Source organism: Fulmarus glacialis, unplaced genomic scaffold (assembly GCF_000690835.1).
Source record: "Fulmarus glacialis isolate BGI_N327 unplaced genomic scaffold, ASM69083v1 scaffold30312, whole genome shotgun sequence".
Taxonomy (NCBI): domain Eukaryota; kingdom Metazoa; phylum Chordata; class Aves; order Procellariiformes; family Procellariidae; genus Fulmarus; species Fulmarus glacialis.
The window spans coordinates 35,502-61,778 of NW_009200236.1; the positions used below are offsets into that span (position 1 = coordinate 35,502).

Consider the following 26,277-nt stretch of genomic DNA (forward strand, 5'->3'; position numbering starts at 1 on the left):
GGGGGGGGGGGGGCGCGGAATCAATAATCCTCAGAGACAAAAATTTTTTAAAAGTTTAAGTAAAAAAAAAAAATGTAGCTTTTCACACTAATGTTTTAACATAAACATAATTCTGTTGGCATGTTTTATTCAAAGCTAATTAGTTTGTACCTTAGTAATAATTGCTGATATCTTATCCTCTAATAAATTAGAAGACATATTTAGTACTGTCTACTAAATGTAACATCTGGCAGGTCAACCTGCTAGGTATCAATATTTGAAAAATTACTGAGTTTAAAGGCACACTAAGCAGTACACGTGCCAAAGTGTTCCGGAGTATGAACATATATCAGACAATCTTAGCTGCATTCACTGCATTCAGATACAGCAGGATGAGTCATCCTTCCCAATCATTTTCCTCATGGATTCAGTTTACTTCCTACTACAGACATTTTTAGTACAGAGTGAAATTTTCCTTTTAAAACAAAACAAAAAAAGCAATTAGCAATTTGGAGTAGGATGAAAATTCATCACTTCCAGATTTAAAAATATTTCTAAAAGAAAAAGACGAAAAATACATCTTTACAAGCTTCTAGTCCACACTGTGTAGTAGAGTTCAAAAGGAACTGGGTAAGATCTTCATTACTATATCAAAAGGTATTTGGAGGCTCTCTAAACTATCTTTGTCAGCAATACAGCAGCAATACAGAAGATCACCTATTTGTGTGAAGAGACTGAGTTTTCATAACATGTATTTATACTTTTCAGATAGAAATCCTAATTGTACTGACTTTCAGATAAGTTACAGATCCATGATGACTTACAGGCGGTAGCAGTACAAAATGGTATCGGAGTATACCATCATTTCCTATTCTCTATTAAGGAGAATAGACGTTTGCTGTCCACACAGAAAAGGTTAAAGTAATAGTCCTAAACAGGGACACAAATACTTCACCTGTCAGATACAATCCTGACCTTCTCAGAAACTTTGAGTTCTCAGGAGATAGACATATGAACTCTCCTTGACACTTCTACCCCAGTTAATTACCATCAGCCATCATAAAAAAAACCCCCCAAACACACAACACAACCACAAAACACATTTAATATGGCTAATATACACTGAAATAAATAAAGAGAATAAAGCAACAGCTTCAGGAATAGAGGAATAAACTATTATTTGAAACTCTAATAATTTGAAATTGCAATACTTCAGCAGCAACTCTACAGATACAGAAGTATTCTATCAAGCTTAAAGATTTTCAATTGTTTTTGCTTATTCTGTGTGATGTACATGCTTAAAAGTCTTTTGCCTTCAGCACTCCTCTTACTGGGAGATTTGCAAAGGTATAATTGGGAACTGCATACTTGGTTCCCATTGAATTTTTGTCTCTGTACTTTTTTTTATACCTTATTCTGAGGACTTTTGGAGAACATAAAGACATGCACTGCCCACCTGTACTGAGCACCTTCTGCAAAGTATTGACATACACTTCCCACTGCAGCTGGCAGGACTTGAAAAGTCTAATGTATTCAAAAGGACAAACTCCTAGGCAGATGCATCCCAAACACATCTTAATTTGTGCATGTTAAAAAAAGCAGCATTTGATTATAAAGAATGTCTAGTAATAACAGAGAAGAAGAAGAAAAAAGAGGAATGGAAATTGAAAGGCACAGCAAACAAGTTCACATATCAAACTTTGTACCTTGCGGATTGTGGGAAACTTTCCTTCATACCGATAAAACCATCCAAAAGCTACAAAAAGGTAAAGGAAAAGTTGTTTTCTGAAGAAAAGTCAAGGACTGGTTCAAATTCAGATCAATCCACGCTAATACATGTAACTGACTAAAATTTATTTGAAGGCGCAACACCAAAGTTTCAATATTACATGACAAGTTCTTAGACAGCTTCTTGATCAATTGTGCTAGTACATTTAGTCACAAGTTACCCTTATTTTACTGACATACATTTTACGTTAAGCAAAGCAAATGCAACAAGTAGTCTTCATACAGAACCATACAGCCATATGCATTGCTAAGATTTCTATGGTCACAGTCCTACTTTTCACTAGTTTTAACAAGCCTGCTTAAAATGAAACAGGTATTCAAACTCATTCAAGCTTGTGGCAAAACACAGTGGCGTTTCAGGAGGCAAGAAAAGCTCTATTTCCTAAGATAAAGTATTTCAAGCCAAGCATATAAATATTAAAAAACACACTGCTAAGTAAAAACATACAAAAGAATTTGTTATCATAATTTTATATAAGAAACACTGGTAACACACAGAGCTCTCAATACAATCCATCTTTCTGCAGGATTGTCAGATTCTGTATTCGTATCTTCAGAAAGCAATGACAGCAACATCATTTGATGTTTCATCATTTACCAAAGGACCACACATATTGCCCTAGCAAAACCAAATGATCAATTCAGTGTCAAGACTGACTGTCAGGAGGAAGGGAAACACAGGAAGAATCTGAATCAGGGTAGGAGGTTAAGGCTGAGCAGCAAACCTGTTTGTCCTGCTTCATGATCACTTCATCCATGTCATCTGTTTCAAGCTGGTCATGTGCAACTCCCTTTAAATCCACTAGAGAAACAAAGGAGGAAAGAAGTGAGGAGATAGAAATGACAGTCTAACTGGAGGTTCCCATGAAATGAAAGAGAGAGCAGCAATGTGTGACTAGAAGTTTCCATGGAATAAAAAGAAGTTAGCAATGGGATATTTTTCCACATAACTGAAAAAACCTGAGCTCCTGCTTAAATCAAATCAATTTCCAACCTCCTTCAACCCTGAAGAGCAGTTAGGATCTGCATATGGCCAATTAGTCTGCTCTGCTATGAAGGGAAGCCTGCAGAGGTAAGTGGCTTTTCCTGTAATTAAACCATCAGCAGTTCTGGGATACCTGGCTTCAAAAAGAAATATTAACCTTCTACTGCGTTGTCACCGGGGTAAATGCTATACAGAGAAAACACTGTCCTGAAGAATCAGAAAACTAAATAGATAAAAGGTTGTTGCAGGAGAAATATTTCCCCATCTCAGGTTCTCATCCAGGAAAAGTTAAGTGACTTTCCCCAAGTCACACAAAAAAAATAATGTAATCAGGTTAAGAACTGACCCAGGTCTCCCCTAAGTTATGCAATACCTGCTCCACAAGCACTTTCCAACTTTTTCCTTTGTCTAATACCATTTTAGTACACTCTCCACATACTATCTATAGCTCCCAACTTAGCTTCCTAACTGCAAATTAAGCTCCAAGTGTCTTAAATCCCTTTGGACAACTCAGTCAGACTTACACTTCAGGGCAATTCTTCATGGAAAAGTTGCAGTGTACAAACAGTACCTCCTCAGTCTCTCGACTAATTCTGAAGCAGACTGCCCAATGATATCAAATCAATTTTCAGGCTGTGCAGGCTACGGCCAGTTTGTGAAAGATTTGCTGCAATGGATGAAAAGAGGAAAAAGACAGGAAAAAGGAGACCAGGGGAAGAGAAAAAAAAAAAAAGGAGATAGATTCAGTAAGGAAAACGATAGTATGAGGGGAATAGAAAAAACAAGAAATACGGAAAAGGTGTTTCAAAGTCCACAGGTATTCCATATTTGAAAAAGAAGGATTTTTTTTCTCCCACTCTGACAGGTGGTCTATTTAAGATATTAACAGATCTGCTACTACACACAGCACCTCACGGACAGATGCCTGAATTTTGCAAATTCCTAGAAACGTGCCTCGCTTTCTTCTGATTAGGTCACTAGGAATTGATTCAGAAGTTCTGATTGCATGCTTTTAATTAGTACATGCTTACATGCTTTGCTACCCAACCTCTTAGCATGCAAGATTATTTTTGCAGCGGTTGTAAACATCATTATGCCGTCATAATTTCATTTTCAAGATAGTTGTCACAAGAGCATAAACTGAAGTAATACGCAGAAAAATGATGTGGTAAATACCTTAGCCTGAGAAGGAATAAATTAGATGTGAAAGGCATGCTGGCAAGAAACAGATTTGTCAAAAGATCTAGGAAAAACACTTTAAAAAACTTGCTGATTCTTAAGAATCTTTGACTTTTCTCTTTTTTGTCTAGTGTCTTACTGTTGTTTTGCAACAATGGCTTCTATTAAGAAAAATGCAATAGAATTCAAATGCAAAAAATTCAATATATAAAGTTGCTTACTCCGCCTCATGCAAGAGAGTAAGGGAGCTTCAAGACACTCCTACAGCCCCCAAAGACTGCCAAAGTAAGAGAGGACCGAGGTACTGGTGAAGAGATGAGGGAAAAGATCTTTAGATTTTTCTGAAAATTAAACATTGAATTCATTTCCTCCAAGCGAAAGCAGGGATTCCATAGCTATCTTTTCTAGTTAGAAGCAAGCAGACAAAAATACTCAAAACCCTAATCTTCATACTGATTTAGAGTAAGGGAAAAGAAAAAAGGTAACAATAGGAAGAGTACAAAGAGCATTCATTCACTCCAAATGAGACTGCAAATCTAGTACTTAGTCTTCTACCTGCAAACACTCCACCTCCCAATATCTCTTCTCAAATTTAAAAATGATGTTAAATTATTTGCTGATATGATTAATGCAGAACGCTCAACGCTAATTCCAAATGAAAGAAAAAAACCGAACACTTGTCTCCCCTTCTTCATACATTCATCTTCAAAAGTAACAAAACCCAGTAACAAAATGCCCATAAAACCTAAAATACTACTTATTACTATAAGTAATATTTTCTTCACTGAGATGAAAGCACTCATATGTATACAACTTAGCATTTGAATATGGACACACATGGACATAAAAACATAATCACATATCATATAAAAAATGCAGCATTACTTCCATTTGGACATATAGTGGAAATCAGCACAAGTCTACTGATGCAAGAACTGCTCTGTGAAAAGGTTGACAAGCAAAACACTGAACAGAAACAACATGGAAAGCAATGCCCCAAAACCCCAAGCTAAAGAGTTTGATACTTCAGACAATTTCTTAGTGAGCTTTATCTTTTTTCTTTTTCCTGCTGCTGCTGATTGTTAAAAACCATGACTGAGCGGATGTAGAGATTTTGTGAGCTAGGTACCTGTTAAATAAGAGCTATTAAATTAATCTCTCGTATGCGTCCAGCCTTCTGAAAATAACCAAGTCATAGCTAGCTTGGCTTGGACACAAACTGGTGATATATTCCATACAGCTCGGTGATATATCTGAAACAAATACTTTCCTTAGGAATCAGACTGAAATCTATTACTTACTTTTGTGTTTAGAACGAGGGGCAGAATGCACTTCTGCAGTTACAGTTTTTAGACATTTCGGAGGTTCTTTAGGACCCCAGTCTTCTTCCCACTCCTTTTTAAATTTCTCTTCCTCTGCTGTTATCCTATAGGAAAAAAAAATGCAGCTAGGAATTCTGAGTACAAAACCAATATAAATTCTTCACAATTATTTAGTGTTCAGTATGTTTGTTTTTTTCTCTTTAATATAAAGCATAATAAACTGCCCCTTCCTCCAAACCAAATTCCTTTCATCAATCTAAGTTTCATTTACCAAGCTACTAAGATAATTTGTAAAGTATAATGTAACTGAGTAAAATATTCTTATTTAATATTAAGACTTCTAAGGCCAGTTATATAAACACCTGCACAGATATTAAGCCCAGAGCGATACACTACAATACTGACTGTCACTTTAACTGAAGCCAAAAACCATTTCTCACCTAACAATTTCATTTTTAGAACTGGGAAATACCTATTAGAAAAATAATCAGTTTTAACAAAAATACTAATTGACAGAACATCTACCACATGCCTAAATCAGATGTGACAATGGTAAATTATACCTAAAAAGTGTGTGTCTCATTTCTGTATCTTATCTCCATTTTGATGATTGCTTCCTAAACATATAGTCCTAGGCTACACTAAAAAGCGACTCTTCTCAAAAAGAACTAAATACTGATGAGACACAAACCACATAAAATTCAGCATTCTAAGGACAGGGGGGGAGAAGGGAGGGGGGAAGAATTGTCACACTTCAGGACAAAGGAGCTCATAAAACAAGATTACCTAGAAGATACCTAGAAAGGGACCATGATCAAAAAAAAGGACATTTTGAAGGAAAATTCAGCAAATCCCAAGTAGGTCACAAGAGAACTGCCATACAACATAATAGCTTGTAGCTTCATATATGGTGCCTTTAAGTGATCCAAGATCTATTTTTGGCTGTAGCCTATCTTGAACTGGTAAACTGATATATGGTGCAAAATTTACCAGGTCTTAGATATATATGATGCTATTTATACTTGGATTATCTTTTGCATCTCTAAATTAGCTAAGGCAAAATTAAAAAATATCCATGTGGTCAAGTCACTATTAAATCTGCAGCTGAGGTCAATATTTAAATTCGGAGGCATAGCCGATAGCAGGGAACATTGGGTAGAACGTTTAGATTTGTTATTACATTTCATTTTACTTAAAAAAATGGGGTTACAATGTAACTTGAAGTACACAGAGTTAAGGACCTCTGCCATTTAGGCACATTTGAAGTTTTTTCCTAAAATGTATGTGGGTACTAATAAAGGGCACAGTAACTTGATACAAGGAATTCCTACAGAAAGGATTTTAAAAATGCAGCAAAGGGTCATCCTCACAAACTGTTAATACAGGAAAGCATTACATTCTAGTAACTGCCTGTCTGCAGTTGCTTATTAAATCTAAGCGTTACAAATATAAGTTCCTATACCACCATCCTCCCTCCCCTACACCAAGGAGTTGACACTGACTTAGCCAGTTTGGGTTGTAGTATGGAAAAACTTAACAAGTGCCTGAGCAGCACTTGGAAAATATACAAGTATAAAGACGTGCCAGACCTTACAATGAGCAGCCCTCAAGGCAGCCTAATCATGCAAGTCCTCACTGAGTGAGTAAAGATGCACATAGTTCAGAAGGATCCTGCAGATGGTGAACATTCATTACAACAGACAGGCAATCCGGATTTGAAGAAAGGAATTATTCTTCACCTGTGATGGTCTGCTTTTACAGCAGCTTTCCACGGCTATTGCAGGCATTTGTACAGCAGACCACAATAAAGAACAGGGTGTTATCTATTCCCCAGGAATTAGAAAAGGAAAACGTGTAAGAATTCATGCATGTGCTGCAGTAGAGCCCACAGCAGAACTCAGAAGATTCTTCTGTTGTGACAGCTGGGGAATATATTCCCTTCTGCACCTCATAGATTCAGAGATCCCTGCACTTTTTCTATCAGAGAATTTTAGCTAATACAGGTACATGAAAAGGGACTGAAGTGAATGAATATGAATTAAAAACTGTTTAAGATGTCAAAGGTGCAAAGCTGAATACTTCAGGGTCAATCTTAACTCTTAAAGGCTGCATCAAAACAGGTATTGTGCAATTTCACGCTACCTTTCATGCAGTTTCCCAATGTCACTTAAAAGGGAAACTAATTACTCTGATAACAACAACATGTTATACTGGTTAATTTTAAAGTTCTAAATGTAAAACAATGCTTAAGTTACATTTATAGTACTGGCCTTATTATAATACAATCTTTGAATAGGTCTAGTTCCTAGAATCACAGATTTTTAAAACCAGAATAGACTGTGATAATAAAAATCAGATTTCCTGAATAAAATAGGTCATAGAACTTCCTGCTTTTGGTGCCACAGTTTTAATTTAATTAATTCTCTCCTTAGAAAAGCAAAAGCCTACTTAAAATTTATGATGACTGAAATTTCTACTCAAGACAATTAGCATCACATAGTCCTTATTTTAGTCTAAATCTACATAGCTTTTGTTTTCAGAACTGTCTGATAGACTGGAAAAGCTATTAAATTCCACTGTGTACACTCTTACAGATTGTGAACAAACTACCTGTTTTTTGGTTTTGGGTTTTTTTTTGTTGTTTTTTTTTTTGTTTTTTTTTCCCCCCAAAATATAAGCCAAGTGGATACGTCATCAAGCCCCTGAGTATATGCATGTTTTCCAACTCCTTAGTCATTCTTCTCTGTTTCTTCCCTGATCCACTTCCTTGCAGTATTCATTTCTTTTTTTCTGTTAGAATTAAATGTAGTGGTTCAATGACAACAGAGTAAAGAAGTTCTGAGACACAGAACTCCCTTAATCTTAAGTTTCTCTATACATTTATAACATTTTTAAAATAAGCACCCGACTTCAATTTCACACTGAATTTATTGTCACCATAACCTTCATGTTTTCCAGATGCTGATTTTCAGTTTCCTATTCTGTAATGGTGGTGTACGTACTCATATGCATTGGACCCTACATTTAGCTAAATGAAAATATATACAATTTTATTAGAAAAGAATATACAGAATGTTTTCAGCCAGATCTAATATATTATAAGGACCCTTTTTCAGGCAGCATATTGCCTATGTAGGTTTTTACTTACTGCTCTATTTCTCTGCGATATCTCTCTTCTTCCTCTGCAGCCTTCTGGGAAATCTCCAGTTTTCTTCTATAATAAGAGGAATTAGGACACAATGATAGAAAGAGTATTTTCTGAGTAAGAACTTGCACAAAGTGTGTCAGCATATAGTTACTAAAAAATATAGACACTAAATACATATGCATTGGGGAAAAAGGCTCCTTTTTAAAAAAGTCATCTTTAAGATACCAAGAGTTCAATATACTTTCATAGGAACCCTGAGGACATTCATGACCATCTGGATAATAAGGGCATATCATCTATTTAATTCTGTAAGTCTCCTTCTGAGAGAGTTCCACAGTGTGTTATTGTAAGAGTATAAAATTTGTAACTGTCCTGCCAAAAAAAACAAGGATGAGGGAATGGCATCAGAAAATAACTAATATCACACTGAATCATAGGGGCATGACAGTCGGGGAACAAAGTGACCCTTCTACTCAAGATGTGTTTGAATGATATCAGCTTTGAAAATCCAGAACATCAAGAGCACCACAGGGTAAGGATTTATGAACAGAAAGTCTGCAACAGCAAAATTAAATTAATCTAAGTTGGGAATCTTCTCACAGTTATTCCTGTCTTCCATGCCCTTTCCAAATCCAAGCTAAATTTTTCAGACTGTCCTATGCAAAGTCCTTACAATCTCTCTTTCTCTTGCTGCTCTTTAATGATTTTATTAGTCTCCAGTGCAAGTCGCTTCTGATGCATTAACTCCTGGCGTTCTTGCTCACGGAGACGTGCTTCTCTCTGCCTTTCCTCTTCAGTCATGAACAGCTCCTTTCCCTGCAATCAGAACCACCACCCAAATCAGTTGTGAAAGTCTCATGAATGTAGTTCTTCTAGGAAATAATTCAAAACCGATTACATACTAACACATCTGCGATTTCCTCACATTACTTTTTCTGAGGAATGCTTTCTGAAAGGCCCTGAAAGATGTCACCATTTCATTCCAAGGAGCTACTCCAGTTTCAGTCTCAAAGTTATGATGTGCTCAGAAGAGGCATGCAACTACTAAAGTCAGCAACAACAGTGCAGGGGTCATGCCAAAGACATGCTCAGTGTGTCACCCAGAAAAAACTCCATATTATGCTTTATTGAAATCTAACTGAGCAATGCAATGCTAGAGAACAGCACATTGAATGAATCCCAATGTGGAAGACAACTACACAGTTACTGCGTTTTAATGCTCTTGTGCGTGGCTGCTGTGGAAATCTACCATCATTCAGGCAACCCAAATACAGGGAACGTACATTGCCAAAAGGTTATATAGTTGATGTGTTTCAGTTGGTTTTGTTCCTGTTTCATTTACTTTATAGTTAAGATACCAGCACTATTTTCTATTCAAGAAAGATATTTCCATGGTGTATCTGTGGAACACTTTGATAACATTTATCTGATTTTCATTACTGAAATTAAAATCCCATGTTAATTAGGAAGGCAGAATTTTTCACGTCTCTAAGGCTCAAAGTAGACAGCTCGAACAAAAACAGGCAGTGAAGAATACCTTTGCACCACAGTTTTTGCTGACCGAAAAACAGGAGTAGAGAAACTGTTTCCTTTTACAATCTCTTCTTCAGTACAAAAATGTGTACTGAGGAAGTGAAAGGTAGGGTGGAGCAGAAGAGTTCCATAGCAAAAATTCACCATCTTAAGGATGCAATCTCAGTGGTACATGCTGGAGTAGGTCCCATCTTTTCTAACAGTTGGTAACATATCTGGGAGTTGAAACGAAGTCCTTAGGATTTTGAGTTCCTGGAGCTTAATCAACTAGTCTGGAGCATTTGTTTAAACAATGTCTACAATGCCTTTGGACACCTGCATCTTTTGTTACTTTAAGAGTAGTTTAATTAAACCATGAATTCCTTAATATAGCTACACAGTGTACAGGAGCCCTTAGGAAATAGCTTAAATGATTTATTAAATCTTGTTTTCCCTATTTAATTTAGTTGCAAGGCAATTAGAAAATACCATCTTTGATTAGCCTATGGAATTTGAGTATCCTCTTGTATATAACTACACATTTTACTATAGGAAGGATTAAAGCAGTAAAAACATTAAAACATTTATTGAAGGCCACACTGAAGTCAGTGGAAAGATTTAATGAGTTTCAGCTGGTTTTAGATTAGGCCCCAAAGGCATATAGTCCTGTTGTACAAAACAGTGGAAATGGAAAATTGAACAATTTTCAATGTGTTGATACGCTAAAGAGATCAGATAAACAGTTACACAGGGAATTAATTTGGAATAAGACATCAGCTATTCACGAGGAACAATTAATTCACTCCAGTCCAATCCAATTCACCTTTCATGTGTCAGCAGAAGCAGCTATCTATTACAACAGAAGCTCTCAAAAATGATAAACCATTACGAGAAAGTTAATTTCCATTCCTTGTCAAGAGAAGGGTTTTGCACTGGCCCAGTCATGAAACTGTTTTATCTGAGAATCCTGTGGATAGCTATCAATAAAATAATCAAAAGCCACTCAACACTGCCCTGGTTTGACAGAATTTAGTGGTATAGACATTGTAACGAAACACAGCTTTACTTCTTATCTATTTATTTTTACCATTTATTTGCATGCATAGTAATTTTCACAAATGTTCTGCTTTTATAAATATACTACTTACAGCACCTGCTACCACAGAGATAGTCAAAGTACGACTACTTTTGAGCACTCTGACAGCCTGCAAATTAAAACAAAACAAAAATCAGTCTGAATTAAGTGATAAAAGACCTGTATATACAGGATGAAAGATGCTGGTTGTCAAGGCTGGAATTTCCAGAAGACCCACTGGAACTAAACAGGGTGGTAGGTATTCAGATCTCCAAATTCCCATGTTCAATACACAACCTCTTTGGTTAAGTAGCCCGATATCAAAACATATTTTTTGCAGCCAGGAAAATCAGACATGCTTAATAAGTTGACAACTACGTATTCAGGGAATTAGGAAGACTTGAACTTACCTCTTTATGATCCACATTAGAAAAGTCCACTCCATTTACCTCAACAATCTGATCACCAACCTGAAGGAGTTAATCCAGATTTTAGTACAGCTGCTAAATTAGTACATATATTAAATGAAAACAGAAAAAGATACACTAACATTCTTAATACAATAATCATGGATACTGGCAGAGTACAAGGGGAACAGAGCAGAAACTGGGCAGGCCTGCACATCCTCCCATATTAGCATTTCCTATTGCCAACTGTTGAGACCAAATACTGAGCTCGATGAACTATTGGTCTGACCCAGGAGGGCACTTCTCATGTTCTTAATATTTAGGAAACTTGCTTCATTTGAAAGGTAACTACGCAATATTTCTTTCCCATGGGAAAAGAACCCACAGCTAGTGACTTTACAGTGATCCAGAATCCTTGAAGTAGTAAATACCAAATAAGAATTCCTTGTGGTACCTACCTTCGAAGGTGGCATACTTACCTCTAAGCCCACCTCTGCTGAAAGAGAACCCGGCTTAACATTGCTGATAAAAATGCCTGGTTTTTGTGTTGGACCACTGGAAATACTGGAATAATATAAAAACCAAACATTTATAGGATAATATTTATAGAATAATACAGTGTAATACAGTGAGAAGTCTTAGTTGTTTTCTCATAATTTGTTTCTGATTAAAGAATGTTTTTGTGGTATTAGCTTACTCTGAAACAAACACCAAAATTTGCCAGTACACACACAATGGTTTATCATCCTACTTTTCTATCCTTTACACCACTAAACTGTGATTTAAGAAAAAGCTAAAAGAAAAATATTCAAGCTTCTGGATTTTTCCTTCAATGTTGAAACTAACATAGTATACTGACCTACACTGTCTAAGGGACTGGGACACTAATGGCATTGGAAAGCAAGCATGTAACACAATGAAGAATTACTAATTGCTTGCACTTTTACTCACTGAACTGTGGTCTCCTATATGTATAATACAATGTTATTTTTCAGGATTGTTTATTAGAAGCAAGGAGGATGTTTCAATCAGGGGCCAACATCTAGCCTGGAAATTTTAAGCTGCAGTCTAAGCTGGGCCCAAACACAGCAATGATTTTTGTAGCTATATATCCAGCAGGTGATGTTGAACCACTCCTCCAGGTTTGTAAATAATTTTTTTAAAAAACCTTTAGGTCTTCCAAATAATATGAAAGAAAACTTATGCTTTAGAAAATATTCTGTGCAGTTCAATCTTGGTAACTTCAACTATATATTCCTAAACATATAAGAAATCCTACAATATCCCTTCTACCCCAAAATCCCCATAACTAGCTGCAAGGACAGGAGTCTGAGAAGCATCTGTTCATATTTCTAAAATTCTTGCAAAATTCAACATTACTTTTAGGAACTGGATATAGCCGTGTGATGGCTTCTCAGTCCTGAAAAGGGTCACAGAAAGCAGTCTAAGTTCAGGGAGCGAACCTGACACTGGACAGTGCTGGAACTTGCTATGTCACAGAGCAGCATTTAAAAGTATTTTAAAATGTAAAACCATTTAAAAGATCCATTTCCACGACAACTTCTATTATATCACTTTCATCCTGCTCTTATTTTTAAATTAAAAGATTTTTTTTGGTTTTAAGTCAGAACTTGTAACACAGGTATTTATACTTTGTCTAATAATACATAATGTGTGCCACAGATACCCTCCTGTTCCAGTTTGCCTTTCTGATCTAGCATGGATCTCTATTTTCCTGATATCATATCAATGAAGGATGGAAATAACTGCCTTGGATGTCCCACTTAACAAACCAGCGACATTAAATAAGAAACATGTACCCACCTGCATCCCATGCCTTTTGTACCAATCAAGCTAATGAAGACTTTCTTCTCTTTATTGTCTCTCCCTCCAGAAGAAGCAAGACCAGCAACACTGCCCTTTCCTTCCTGTAGGGGGATTAAAAAATGCTGCAGATGTTACTCTGTGTTGAACTCGTATCAAGGCTACTATAAAACTTCATGAAGCCAGGATCAAACCCTGCCAACATCAAGATAAGATTCCTCCAAGGTCCTACTGGAGATGAATGTGAGGTACAATCATATCAGTGGAGCTGCACAGCTGAGGTGAAACACTGAACTTATCTTTCTATTTGGAGAAGATTGTTTAAATAGTCAAACTTTGTCTTCAGAGAAGAGTGAAGGAAAATTAGAGGAAAGTGATATGGCAAAATAATTATTTAGATGTTCCCTGACAAAAGAGCTGGAAAAATACATGATAGTGCTCACTATTTAACTAAGTCTTTCTTCCTGAAAGCAAAAGAACAGTAATTGTGGTCTCTCTTTTCATTGCTGCAACCCACAGAAGTCACTTGCATTCATACCTGTCATTTCTCCATTAATATAGGCCAAGTAATCTATTAAAGATTTATACAGTAGAACTGTAGCCTGGTAAGTTAATAAGCTCAAGCAAAATAAAGTACCAATTAATGAGTAAAAGATATTTCATTTGTGTCCTGCCCTTTGCTTATCTAATGATTCATTTCATATCACAAAAGATGTTTCTCCCAGAACACTTATAACAAGATACTACATCATAGAAATATTTACAGTAACTTCTGTGAGAAGGTCAGAGGAGAAAGTGTTTCAGAACCATTACAGATTTCCCAGAAGACATCTTAATAAAATATTGATTGCTTACCCCAGAGTCTGACACAAACTGGTCCACATATTGCCATTTAAGGGGTTCATCTGCTGAACTGGAAGGAAAAAGTAATTTAAAATAACGGGGACAAAATAAATGTGAATGTATTCAAGAAGCTACTTTGGAATGTGGCCTCCTATTTTGCATCCGCAAGTTCCTTTGGATACCATTCACAAAAACTGGTTTATTTTCCAGCAATTTAAATAGAACATCAAGCAAGCATACAATTATTTAGGCTAGTAAAGCTGGTCAAACATAAAATTGAGAAAAACCTCTTCAAGTGAAACAATTTTGGGAAACTCTAAGAAAGACTGTGAAAATAACCAGAACGACTTGAGCAGATTATATAAATGTCTATGCAAAGACACACCTCCTGTCAGTAACATTTCTCAAACATTCCACTTAAAGTTTCAACTTTTCAACAAAAATTGGAAGGGAACAATAATTCGAAATTTTTCTTGCTTCTCTGAAGCAATCCTCAAATGTTACGTACATAGAGAAACAGTGGAGCTCTCCGTTAAGCTAGGTGAATTGATAATGAAATTTCCAGGTAATATCCACAAATAATGAGGGACTAGAAATTGGTTCAATTAAGTAGGCAACTGGCATAAAAAGTCAGATTCATCAAACAAGACATCTGCCTGTTTATCACAAACGATGTGATATTTTAATCAGCTACAGAGATGCCCATTCACACATTTTCAAATATACAGATAAAGACAGAAGTTCTTTGGACATTGAAGAGGCTATGTGAAAATGAATAATCTAATTTGTTTTCAAATTAAATACCATTACCTTTTGACAGGTATCATGCCAATATCTGAAAAAGAAAAATACTCTGTTAAGTAACAGTTTCTACAGATCACTAACAATCTATTAATACCAATCTTTAGTGATACAGGTGATTTTTTATGTTACTTACGTCTCACTTTTATGGACACTATTTTCTTTGTACGAATGAGGTTTATGACTTCTTCATGTGTGCACGACGAAATGGAATATCCATTTATACGAACTATCTCATCTCCAATCTCAAAAATGAAAGGGAGAAGAAAAACTAGATTGTGAATTAATGTTAAAGTTTTTAAGCAACGATGCAATCTGGCAATCATTTTGATGCAAAGGTTTGATAATGTTAAATCCTGAACAGTTTTTGAATTTCAGGTAGTGTCCAGATCAGATTTACCTGTATTTGTTTGAACTTAATATTTAACACCAAAAAGGCAGATTAATGGCCAAATAATTTTATAAATAATATCTAGTGGAAAGCATAAAAGTGAGTCTCTACACATCAGACTTGTAGTCCACAGATTACCTTAAATACAAGTGTCCGTATTTCAATTCAATTCAATTTTGGAGTGATTTTCTTCCTTTATACTTCAGCAGTTTATGTTTGCTTTTACCGTAAATTCTCTGAGATACCTTCTTAACTGTTTTGATCAATAGGAAACTAAACTTGGTCTTATTACCTTGCCTGATTCTGGATTCAGAACAATGCATTATTTTAATGGAATTTACCTCCATTTCAGGTGCAACATCTGATTAATTACAATAGTCATGTACTAGCATAATGAATGCTTATTCTGGGGTGCAGTAGTTTAAGTCTTCTTGGATCATCTACATTAGACAGTACAACCACCCTACTGTGGCCCCGAGGCTGTGGCATTCCCCCTGCTGTATGACATGAAAAAAGTGAGAAAACTTGAGACAGAAACATAGAAGGAAGCTCCCACCAGACAGAAGGCAAGTCAATCACTTATTCCCAAGCTTACTCAGCCCTCCATGTGTATGCAATATATATATATATTTGGGCTCCATGGGTGACAGGGAGCATAGTAAGCTACAGAACAGACCAAGAACATGCACTCTCAATAGCAGAGACAAAACTAGTGTTATCCCCGAGGCAAACTTAGATGAAGATAATTTGACTGAAAGAAGCAGTAATTTGCACTCTGTCCTCCACCCTAAAGGATTGGCTCTGGGTCTCCGTACAGATACGGGCCCTCTTTGATTATCTTCCAAACCTATGTGCCTTTTGTGTCACAAATTGTGTATACAATGGACTGAAAAGCAACTGGTATTTTCCACCCAGGTTTCACCTATTGTGCAGGAAAAGATGTAGGGGTTTTACTAATAGGACCCAAAACCCCCCCGCCAAACAACAAAAAAACCCACAAAACCCCCCCAGGTATTCCAGAGAAAAAAAAATAATACTAGATAACTAAGTGTATACTAGTGTAAAAGATAACCCTCATTGCCAGTGTGTACTACCTGCCTCAAAACAGTTCAATATTGTTCTGAACAAATCACAGAAAAATGTATCACAAAACTCTCATGAAGGAATGAGAACAGAAATACAAAAACAACTGAACTATCCTCCAGCATCTTTATATTAGTATACTGCACCAAAAAGAAGTAACCTATCTGGAAGCAAAAGACTGTAGAAACAAATTTACGTGATGTATTCAATTTATCTCCAAGACTTGTTGGCTGATCCTAAAACAGGCCAGCTTTACACAGAAACTACATATGCCCTGGTATATAAATTAAGTACAAAGACCATTCTCTAGCACTGAAGACAATTCCTCCAAAGCAGGGTGGCTCCATGTAACCTGCTCTCGAGGAATCACCCCTGGCACATGTTATCACGTGAACTGCATAGGAACTGATCAAGAGTGCTCGCTGGCATAGACCAATGGCCACACTGGGGACCACACTAACATTTATCAGCAATCAAATGGCAGCACCCCAAGAATATTCCCTGGCAGTGTTCACTAGTGTAGAATAGACAGGGTGCCATGAGCTTTCAGCCACTTCTATAAAATTTCACACCTTACTTATCAGAATACACAAAAGAACTAATAGAACTAATGTTTATTTGGTGATAAAATGACAGTACATCATTGGAAAATTTTTATTTCAGAAGGCTTCCCTTCCTCTAATCAAAATCCAAAATTGATATGATATGACAACTAGACTAGAAATTTCCAAGTTTCTGTGAACTCTGCCTAATGATCCCCTTAGCTAGGTAGGCTGAGAAGGAATCAGTGATGGAGACATTGCCCACTTCATTTAAGATTGTATCTTATTAGCTGCTCAAGATAACACGGAAAAATGCCAGGCCCTGGCTAGAGCATCATAAGCAAAAACTTTTACCTGAAGTGAATCATGACATGTCTGTGTGAAAACTAGTGCATACTCTCTTCCATTAGGCAACGCAAATCAATCCTCTGCACAGTAGGATATACAAATGATGGCCAGCAAATGGCTTTAACAACAAATCATCAACAATAACCTCTTATACCTCTGTACTTTGATCTCCACAAGAACAAAGCTTTGACTTTAGGTTTGGAAAAGGTCCTTATACTACAAATTAAGAGCACGATATTTACAGTCTTAGTGAACATCTTTATTGACTGAAAAGTTTAGGGAACATCATAACATGTTTGGTGAAAGTTAGTAATATAAAGACTCTGGCTATACTAGTTCTGCTCTGGGGGAACTTCCCTTTCATCCACTTGCTTTGGGACTGCCAGTGCACCAGCCCCTGGTACCAAGATCAGTTGTGAACACGCTTTCAACTGCTGCTGCAGAAGATCAAAAGAGTTAGCTTTTCCAGAATGCAGGGGGCACAGGAGACTCACCAGGAACCGAAAGGGATGAGAAGATTCATTCAGCCCTAACCACTAAGTTGGTGCAAAAAAAATGCCGTTGTGCAAAAACCACTGTCTGCTTACAGAATTAAAGACTTCATTGTAATATTCACAACAGTATTACAATGAATATTGTAATCTTTAACGCATTTGTTAAGACTGTGCAAGGCAATTGCCACCTTAGCTAACTCTGTGACCCAATTTTTTTTTTTTTTAATATAACAGGTTTTGTTTTTTTTCTTTTGAGCCAGATACTTCTAGTCTCCCCCATAGTAACTTTCCAACTTCACTGTCACCAGAAGGATAGAAGGCAACGCCACCAGTCTTGGTCAGACTGAGCAAGTGATCTACTGTGGCCATACAGACTAAATCATACAGTGTATCCACCGTTTTCTCCATCACACAAGTTTGATGGGAGTATCTGTGCCTGAAAAAAAGTGAAGAAGCCACAGTCTAGCTCACCGAGGATTAACTTCCTTGTACCTTGCTGACAGTTTTAGGGAAAAAACAGTCAGAGCTGGAGACTCCTCCTCTGGCACTGCACAGTTCAGCATCAAAAACCTAAATCTGCATCACCACATTTATGTGAGAGAAGGGAGTGGAACTGGAAGTAGGCATTCCTCAATATGGCCTATGTCTTAGAGACTGTCACATTAACACACACTGTGACAGGTCTACCCTTGAATGACAGGACATTGGGCATGTCATCACCTTCTGCCTTTTTTCATATGTAATGAGTATAACCAAATCTTCCTGCTGTGATCTGTTCAGCTAAAAAAAGAACAAAACAAAAAAAACCCCAAAACAACAAACCACCCGCTTATCTTTTTCACTTCTTTCACAAATTTTTCCACTTCTTCTAGGAAGTGCCATATGCTTTGCAATAGTACACAAAACATTAACAACACATCCGTTGTACCAGCATAGCTCATACAGTGCAGTTTCCACTGAACTTAAAAGATTTTTATCTGACATAACACAGCATGAGAAGACTACAAAAGCAAAGAAAATGCAGTATGTGACTGTCCTGCAGGAGAGAATACATTCGCAGAGGCAGAACATGACTGTGGTCCCCAGCCCCTAACCAGTGGGACTGCTGCTCCACCTGCTGGACATCCAAGAATCTCACCCAGGACAATGGCCTATGTGCAATTTGCAGCACTCCTAAGAGCTTGACCGTTTTCATTTAAGTCAGTCAGATTTTTAATATGATCTTTAATAAGAGCAGAAATAGGTCAGTACTGAAGGCTTTTGAACATACAACCTGTGGTAAAAATGCAGAATCAGACAAGGAAAAAGCACATGGGGTCTGCAGTTTAGTGTCACACCCCTGATAGCTCTCGTTATGAAAGAACACTCACTTAACCAACTTGTTCCAAATGTTCAAAACCACATCCATCCACCCGCTCACCCATCCATCTATCCACCCACTCATCCATCCATCCCACAAGCCTGGCAGCCATGCCATTGCACTCCTCTTTCCCCTGTTAAATTCTAAGCTAGTTCCCCACCCCAAAACCAAGAATTTAGTCTAGAGCTGTTCCATTGTCCTCGACGCTTCAGGAAATCCATTGTAAAGAATGCATTTTTAGGACTGAGATTAGCACTGGCAGTGTGACTGTACTGCCAAGAAGCAAAATGGCTCAGAGATAAGTCAGACTTGTGGCACTGTGCATAAAGATTCAATATCCTCTACAAACCGTGAAGACTCTCAGCTTGTTAGGGCTGGTTATTCTAGGAAATGGTAGAAAAGAGAGTGACCTCTGCTTTTCAAAGGAAGGTTGAGTTCCTCAACAGTAAAATGCTCAAAAAGTTTCCTCCATTCCCATCTCTGGCCTCTCTCTGGATTACGCACTTGCAAAAATACCAGAAGTTTGTGTTTAACTATTTAACCTCAAGTATGCAATGCTGACCTCATTTGACCTATCTAGACTTTTCTGTTGATCTCACATATTTATTGTTGGTGGGGGTTTTTTTGTTTGTTTTTAGTTTAGTTCAAGATCCCTCCTTTACTCACATCTTCTGCATCATGCAGGCTACAACAGACCATGGAGCCTGAGTTTGTACAAGCCCAGCTTTTTAAAAGGGTAACCTAACCTACTGTTATTAATTGCAATGCCATAAGAAGCATCCCAGTTTTAGAACTGCAAATGGCAGTGCCGTTTGTGAGTCTCCATATAGCTTCTGTATCATCCATATAGCAGAACTAGAGTTGCTCTGAGGATGTCATCAATCACTAAGCGAGTCATATCTGTTAGTATTATATCATCTCCCTAGGAGGTAACACACTTACAGAATTACAAATGCAGCCAAGAGGATATTTTATTTTTTCCTCCCATATCGGAATGAGCTTTCCCCATATAGCTGTTTTTAATACTCCTCTTTGCTGAGCTTCAGAAATGAAATGAAAAGACAGTCTAGTACTCTCCACTCATCCTCATGACATTTCTGTTACTGACTGACAATGTATGACTGATGGTGATTTAGAAACACCACAGTCTAGGCTGAACTACAGGAGACATTGGCATGTAACAAACCGCTTCTCTTTAGGATACTTGAACAGCTTTTCCTGCAGAAAAATGTCCATACACTTAAGTAATTAATAGTTGTTTTCATATATTTTGTTACTTTTGTACTGGTATCACTGTATACCAACCTTCTGAATCAGAAGCAGTAGAGATCAAAGTCTACAGGATTCAGCAGAGTAGAACAGTAACAATTATTTTGTTATTATATATCACTGTTTCCCCTTTCCCTATCAAACAGGGAGATGACGGACTTTCAAAAGAGAAGCTACAAACCTAACTTTTCCCAAGTAAAATGCCTATTATTTGTAACTTTTAACGTAAGAAATATAATATTTAGTGCTTCCAGGGAATTGAAGGGTTTTTACCTAACATCATCACCGTTTCAAACTTCTCATTTTGTATACTTGTTCCACTTTCATCACTCATACCAATCTCCATCTCTTTGTATTCAGCAGAATCCCCACAGACATAAGTATCAGAAAGCAGAGGGAAAAAAGATTAAGTACATTTCTTCATGAAAGGACAAAACACTTGCCTTTTAGAGAAACTGTAGTTAAAAAAGGGTCAAAACTACAAATGCCTCACTGAGCCTTCAAGATTATTCAGTCACTTTAATGTAACTTGGAAACTTCAAAGAGAAATCATGCAAAATGAATTTGAATTTTTTAAAAAAGCAGCAGGACGTAAAACTGATGATATAATAGAAGATCATTATACCTTTCTCAGACAGCATTTCTGGGATACAAAATGTGTAGAGATTTAGTTAAATAAAGCAGGTGGGTGAAATTTCAGAAGCAGTTGGCTTTACTGTGAGACAGCAATTTAGAACAATGGGCTGCCTGTCAGCTCTTGTTATTCAGTGGGGTTCAGAAAGTGCCTAGTGCCACCTATTATGCAGGCACTTTAGGCTGAGCTTTAACACCACATATCAAAAACACAAGTCAGACAGTTACATGAGCTGCAAAGCACCATCTGTTCATATTAATACATACAATCTAACTCTAACAAATTCATAGTCAGTCTCAAGCATATTTCCCCCTTATTGTCCCTACTTTGTCTGCCAAACTCTAACCACATTCTGAGTTACAGTACAATTTGTACAAGCCAGCCCAAGATCCTTTACAATCCCATTCACTGTCACCAACTTGTAGTACAATGGCCCCAGTCACAGAAAGCCAGTAGGGCCTTTTTGCATACTGAGAAAAAACAAAAATTGACATCCTTACAGTAGCACAAGTGAGCATAACTCCTTATGCATCGATCATGTCAAAACATTAGTCTGAAACAAGCAGAGAAGCAAAGCTGCAACACAGCATTAAGATGAATGTACTAGCACAACAGTACTAGCACAACAGTTTAAGACAGTGGCTATTAAGTCCTTTATTGCTTAGCATCATTAATGCCTTCCAGTATTTTCCAGGAGATGTTTTCAAAAGCCATATAAGTGACTGGTCTTTGTCTTTTTCTCAGTTTTCTAGCAGTGGAGGAAGGATGCAGCTGGAATCTCTCTACTGAGCTGATCACAATCCAGGAACAAGTCTATTGTCTACACCTCCCATTCTCACTGTGTCATGTAGTGCACAAGGTACACAAGCTTTTGTAGTACCAACTCTGGGAAGGTGCATCAATGCCCTTTTCTGGAGTTACGCACTGGCAAATGCTTACAAGAGGCTACCGACACATCCAGCACAGTGTTTGTGGTGTCCTATGCAACCCTCTCAATTCTAACTAAATACAGAATTTGTGGAGGTGTATTCCATGAATTTGTAGTTTTGTTCTAAGAAGGAGCTTCTAAAAGCATCCAGGGGGCCAGTCATGTGCCTGTCCAGAGCAGGCTGCCAGAAGATGGGACTAATTCAATGGTGATTCAGAATTAGTGAATGGGATATATAGGGATGAATGCACAAACAAAAGGGCACATGCATGTATGCAAACAGAGAGAGAAACACTTATTTAAATTTTAGAAAGCTCTAAACATGAATTATACAAACACAGTACCCTAACTTTGACTGCCTTGTAGACAGAAGTTTTTTTTTTTTAATCTAAGAGTTGTGGGGTTACACTGAAGCATATCTACAAAACATGTTAGTTTAATTAAACACTGTAATGAATCATGCCAGTCCAATACACTTTGGACTAGTATTAAATATAATCCTTAAACATCAATACTTCCAGCAACTATTCACACTCAACAAATTGAAGTTAGCCAGGCATATCAGCCTTTCTACTCAGAAACACAGACCTTAATACACCCTTATCAGTTTTGAAAGCATAAAGATGCAGACATTTGCCACAGCAATTGTTCACTTGTCTCTTCACTAAGACATATGAGCAAGAAATGACACACTCAAAAAAACCAAACACCCAAAACTTCATTAATGCGAATTGCATAAGTACTGATATAGAAAAAATGTGTTTCTATACATAATTATTTTTGCCAATCTAAAATTTAATAACTGAAAGTGCAATTCTATGCAGTACAAAGGATACTGGAAATGGTTAAAAATAGGTTCTTTCTTTTATGTACTTCCATTGCATAAACCAAAACCCCCACAATTTATACATGAAGTTCAAATAAACACTTCATGACACAAACTGTATCTGTGCAAGATGGAATTAACATTTTTAGTATTTATATGCTCTGTTCTACATTTAATCAGAATTTAGCAACTTAAAACACTCTTCCACAGTCTAGTTGGAGATCTTTCTTTCCATCTGCTTACATTTAACTGTTGCCACTCATGAAGTATAAACACTCCAGAAAGCCCTTTTATCTTCAAAAATTATCATATCCCAAATACGAAGAAAAGGTTTACATATCATTAAAACTGGTGAAAAGAAAAGAACAACTTTAATAATGTGATTCACCATTGGTATAATGGTATTTACTATGACATTGACTTATATATTTTATGAATTTCATTACAAGAGACAAACAGCACGTTAGCAATAGCTATTTCTAGATATTAAAGAACAATTCTTACCGCCTGCTTCCCTAACATTGTAGCAAAAGGCTTTTTGCAGCGCAGCAGCCATGAATATAATTTTCTCACCTGAAGTCCAACATTGTCTGCCTGTCCTCCTTTAACTAACTGGGAGATGAAGAGGCCACAGCTAAATTCCACTCCACCTCTCACACTTATTCCAAGTCCTTCAGGATGCAAACGATCCAGTCTCACCTCTTTCAGCTTTCTGCAAAAATGGAAAATACTTGGCTGTTCAGCTGCATAACGCTTTGTGGCAATAATGTTTCATATGAAAGTTACACATTATTTTTCTCCTATAACATTTAGGCATGAAAAAAAGCAAGTTGACTGAAGTTTGGATGGATGTGTGTTAGCTAAAGCCATCAGGTATTTTTCATAAGAAAAGACATCTGCAATCACTGAAGCTGTCTGCTTCTAGAGGGTTAGAGCTATAAGAATTTTTTTATTATTAAATGCAGGAAAAACGAGAAAAGATTGTTTCAACTGGAAAGCATTGGTTTTGACTCCCATATCCTGCTAGATTAAACTACTTGGCAAACAATTTCAGGTAGCTCAAAACTGTACTTCTAGCAAATATAGCACAAGTAAAAAAATTATGCCCAGCTCTACACAGGTGACCCATATTTTACTCGGATTTTATCTGAAAGCTCAGTCAGTATTTCCTGCTTGTACTTAAGTTAGCTGCATTGTTCTACATTCTCCTACCGTGATCTTTTGGGTGTAAGCTGATCATATTCCACCTGGTGTTTTAACGGGATAAGCGGGCGGATAGCATCAAACAGAGGCAATCTGCTTGGTTCATTAATCACGAGTTTTAGGTCCCCCATAAGCACTGGGAGATTCATAGATCTACAAAAACACAGTGAGAAAACAGGCACAGGTAATCAACACACCAACACAAAGCATTATTTAATAACTTGGTGTACACATGGCTTCAAAATTTGCATGTCCCTTCAACCTACTAAAAAAGTTATTTATGTAGATATTGGTTTAACCAAAGTAAAATAGCCTCTAAGAAAGCAAGCCTTCTCTAAGCAAAGAGGAATAACAACTACATTCAAAATAAAATTAAAATCTCGTACATATTGCCTTTATCTCTTAAGGTCACACACATCACTTTTATAGACAACATCTTTAATTTCATTCTCGGAGTCCCAAAAAGATTTATGGAACTGTTTGGAAATAACTTTCCAGATCAGATATACCTGCCTACTAGATTTTTTTCCTTACTAGTTAGCAATCCTTCTAAGTGCATCTAGGCTACAAGCTCCTTCCTCTCCTGAACTTAGAGGACTGACAAATTGTTTTGATTCAGGAGAAAAAAAAAAAAAAAAAAAAAGATACTCAGTAGCAAGAGCAAAGACTTGGTTTAAGTTTTACAATTTTTTTTCAAATCAAAACTGAAGGGCCATCAACCAATAAACAAAATCCACAGAAGTTAACCCGCTGTGAACATCTGTTTTATGAGAGCTATGCAAAGTAGTCTCCTTGATATTGTCAGCACTGAGATAGTTATAGGTTTAGAAAATGTACTTCGTTGCCCAGCTGCAAGAGTGGAGTAACAGCTCCCTAAGATTCAGTAGAGCTATTCCTATACAAAATCCAGTTAAACTTAGTCTATACCTATTTGCTGTTCCCTCTCTTATAATTTACATTTCCTTGCATACAATATTGTATGCATTTCAGTGCATACAATACAATGCACTGAAAATACAGATCAGGAATGCGTATTACATGGGATTAGAGGTCAAATTCTTTTGGAAATGCTATTCACAGTGAAGCAGACATTAAATGTTAACACCAACAGCAATTGCACATATTTTTGCCCTGGAATACTTCATAACGTATTCAAAAGAAAGTGATACATCATCAACTGTTCACAGAGATACTGGAAATTTTGCTCAAGTCATTGCAATTTTGGAAATTGAAGAAAAGTTACTGTATGCATTGTTAATTTTGTAACTGCAAGAAGATTTTAAATAATTAAGAGCTACTGATTCAACTGGCTTTCCAAACAACAGGCTTTATGAATGCAGAAGCAATTAGACAGACCTGAGTGAAACTGAATCAGATATGCAGCTGAATACACCCATAACTATAGCTCAGTGCAAACATCAGATGGAAACATCTACATTTCACTCAGCTGAGATGCTATTAAGACATGAATGGCAACAATGTCTATCAGAGCCACTTGCCTATGATGAGTGGAAAATACATTCTCATCTTCTTTGAAAAACAATGGATCAGATGCTGATCTCATTTGCAATGATATAGGTCCTAAGCAACTGTGGTTTAAATCAGTTCAGCAAAAGGATTGGTAATAGGCCTATCACCTTACCATTTTTTTCCCATTATGTTGTAATAAGCCAGAGTTGTTAAACATGCCAAACAGACACCCAGACTAAATTTTTTCTGCTTTCAGATAAAACAGTTGCAAATTTTTATCTGAATAGTTAGCAAAAAATCTTTGAAAAAACAAACTCAATGAAAATCTCTGTTGCAAATAAATAACCATTATTTGGAAATATTAATGAATTTGATTAATGCTCTCTTCCTAAGAACAGTTTTATCATCCAAGTGCTTTTTTTTACCCCCCCCAATATGAATCCACTAAATTCTTTTACAAAACTGCCAAGTCATAAAGCCGAAGTAACTTTATGGGTGATTACAGACATACTCCTTCCTTGCCTGCAGGCTACATTGTAAAAGTATAAACTTCATTAAACAGAAGAAAAACTATTCTTCGACTGCTTTTCTAGTAGCATATAGAAGGACCACTTAAAATCTTGAATATTCACTCTTTACATTTAAGAATATTAGTAAAATTCTACACAAACATATATAAAGCTAGATCTTACTGGTGGTACATTCGCAGCACATCATAAAGGTAATCCTTCTCTGCTTCATTGTCAATGAGTAGATTAACCTGAAAACCCAAGAACATTGTAAAATCTCTGACTAAATAGCCACAAAGGTTGAACATACAAGGCTTTCACAAATTCTTAAGCTATAGAGCAAAGATTTCAATAGGG

The 26,277-nt window shown here is 36.7% G+C and overlaps 1 protein-coding gene across 1 annotated transcript in view; it reads right to left on the bottom strand.

Annotated features, from left to right (window-relative positions):
* Positions 1-26,277, bottom strand: part of USH1C (Usher syndrome 1C (autosomal recessive, severe)) — a gene marked incomplete at its 3' end in the record, with an annotated part of 48,636 nt that overhangs the window by 18,487 nt on the left and 3,872 nt on the right. The window contains exons 2-16 of the mRNA XM_009573536.1: positions 26,104-26,171; positions 23,951-24,094; positions 23,312-23,450; positions 15,000-15,108; positions 14,873-14,897; positions 14,075-14,132; positions 13,220-13,314; positions 11,875-11,959; positions 11,399-11,458; positions 11,062-11,118; positions 9,075-9,217; positions 8,402-8,467; positions 5,233-5,357; positions 1,679-1,735; positions 1,449-1,451 (exon numbers count right to left, since the gene is read on the bottom strand). Of these exons, the coding sequence (XP_009571831.1) occupies positions 1,449-1,451; positions 1,679-1,735; positions 5,233-5,357; positions 8,402-8,467; positions 9,075-9,217; positions 11,062-11,118; positions 11,399-11,458; positions 11,875-11,959; positions 13,220-13,314; positions 14,075-14,132; positions 14,873-14,897; positions 15,000-15,108; positions 23,312-23,450; positions 23,951-24,094; positions 26,104-26,171 (1,234 nt within the window). The remainder of the gene's footprint in view (positions 1-1,448; positions 1,452-1,678; positions 1,736-5,232; positions 5,358-8,401; positions 8,468-9,074; positions 9,218-11,061; positions 11,119-11,398; positions 11,459-11,874; positions 11,960-13,219; positions 13,315-14,074; positions 14,133-14,872; positions 14,898-14,999; positions 15,109-23,311; positions 23,451-23,950; positions 24,095-26,103; positions 26,172-26,277) is intronic.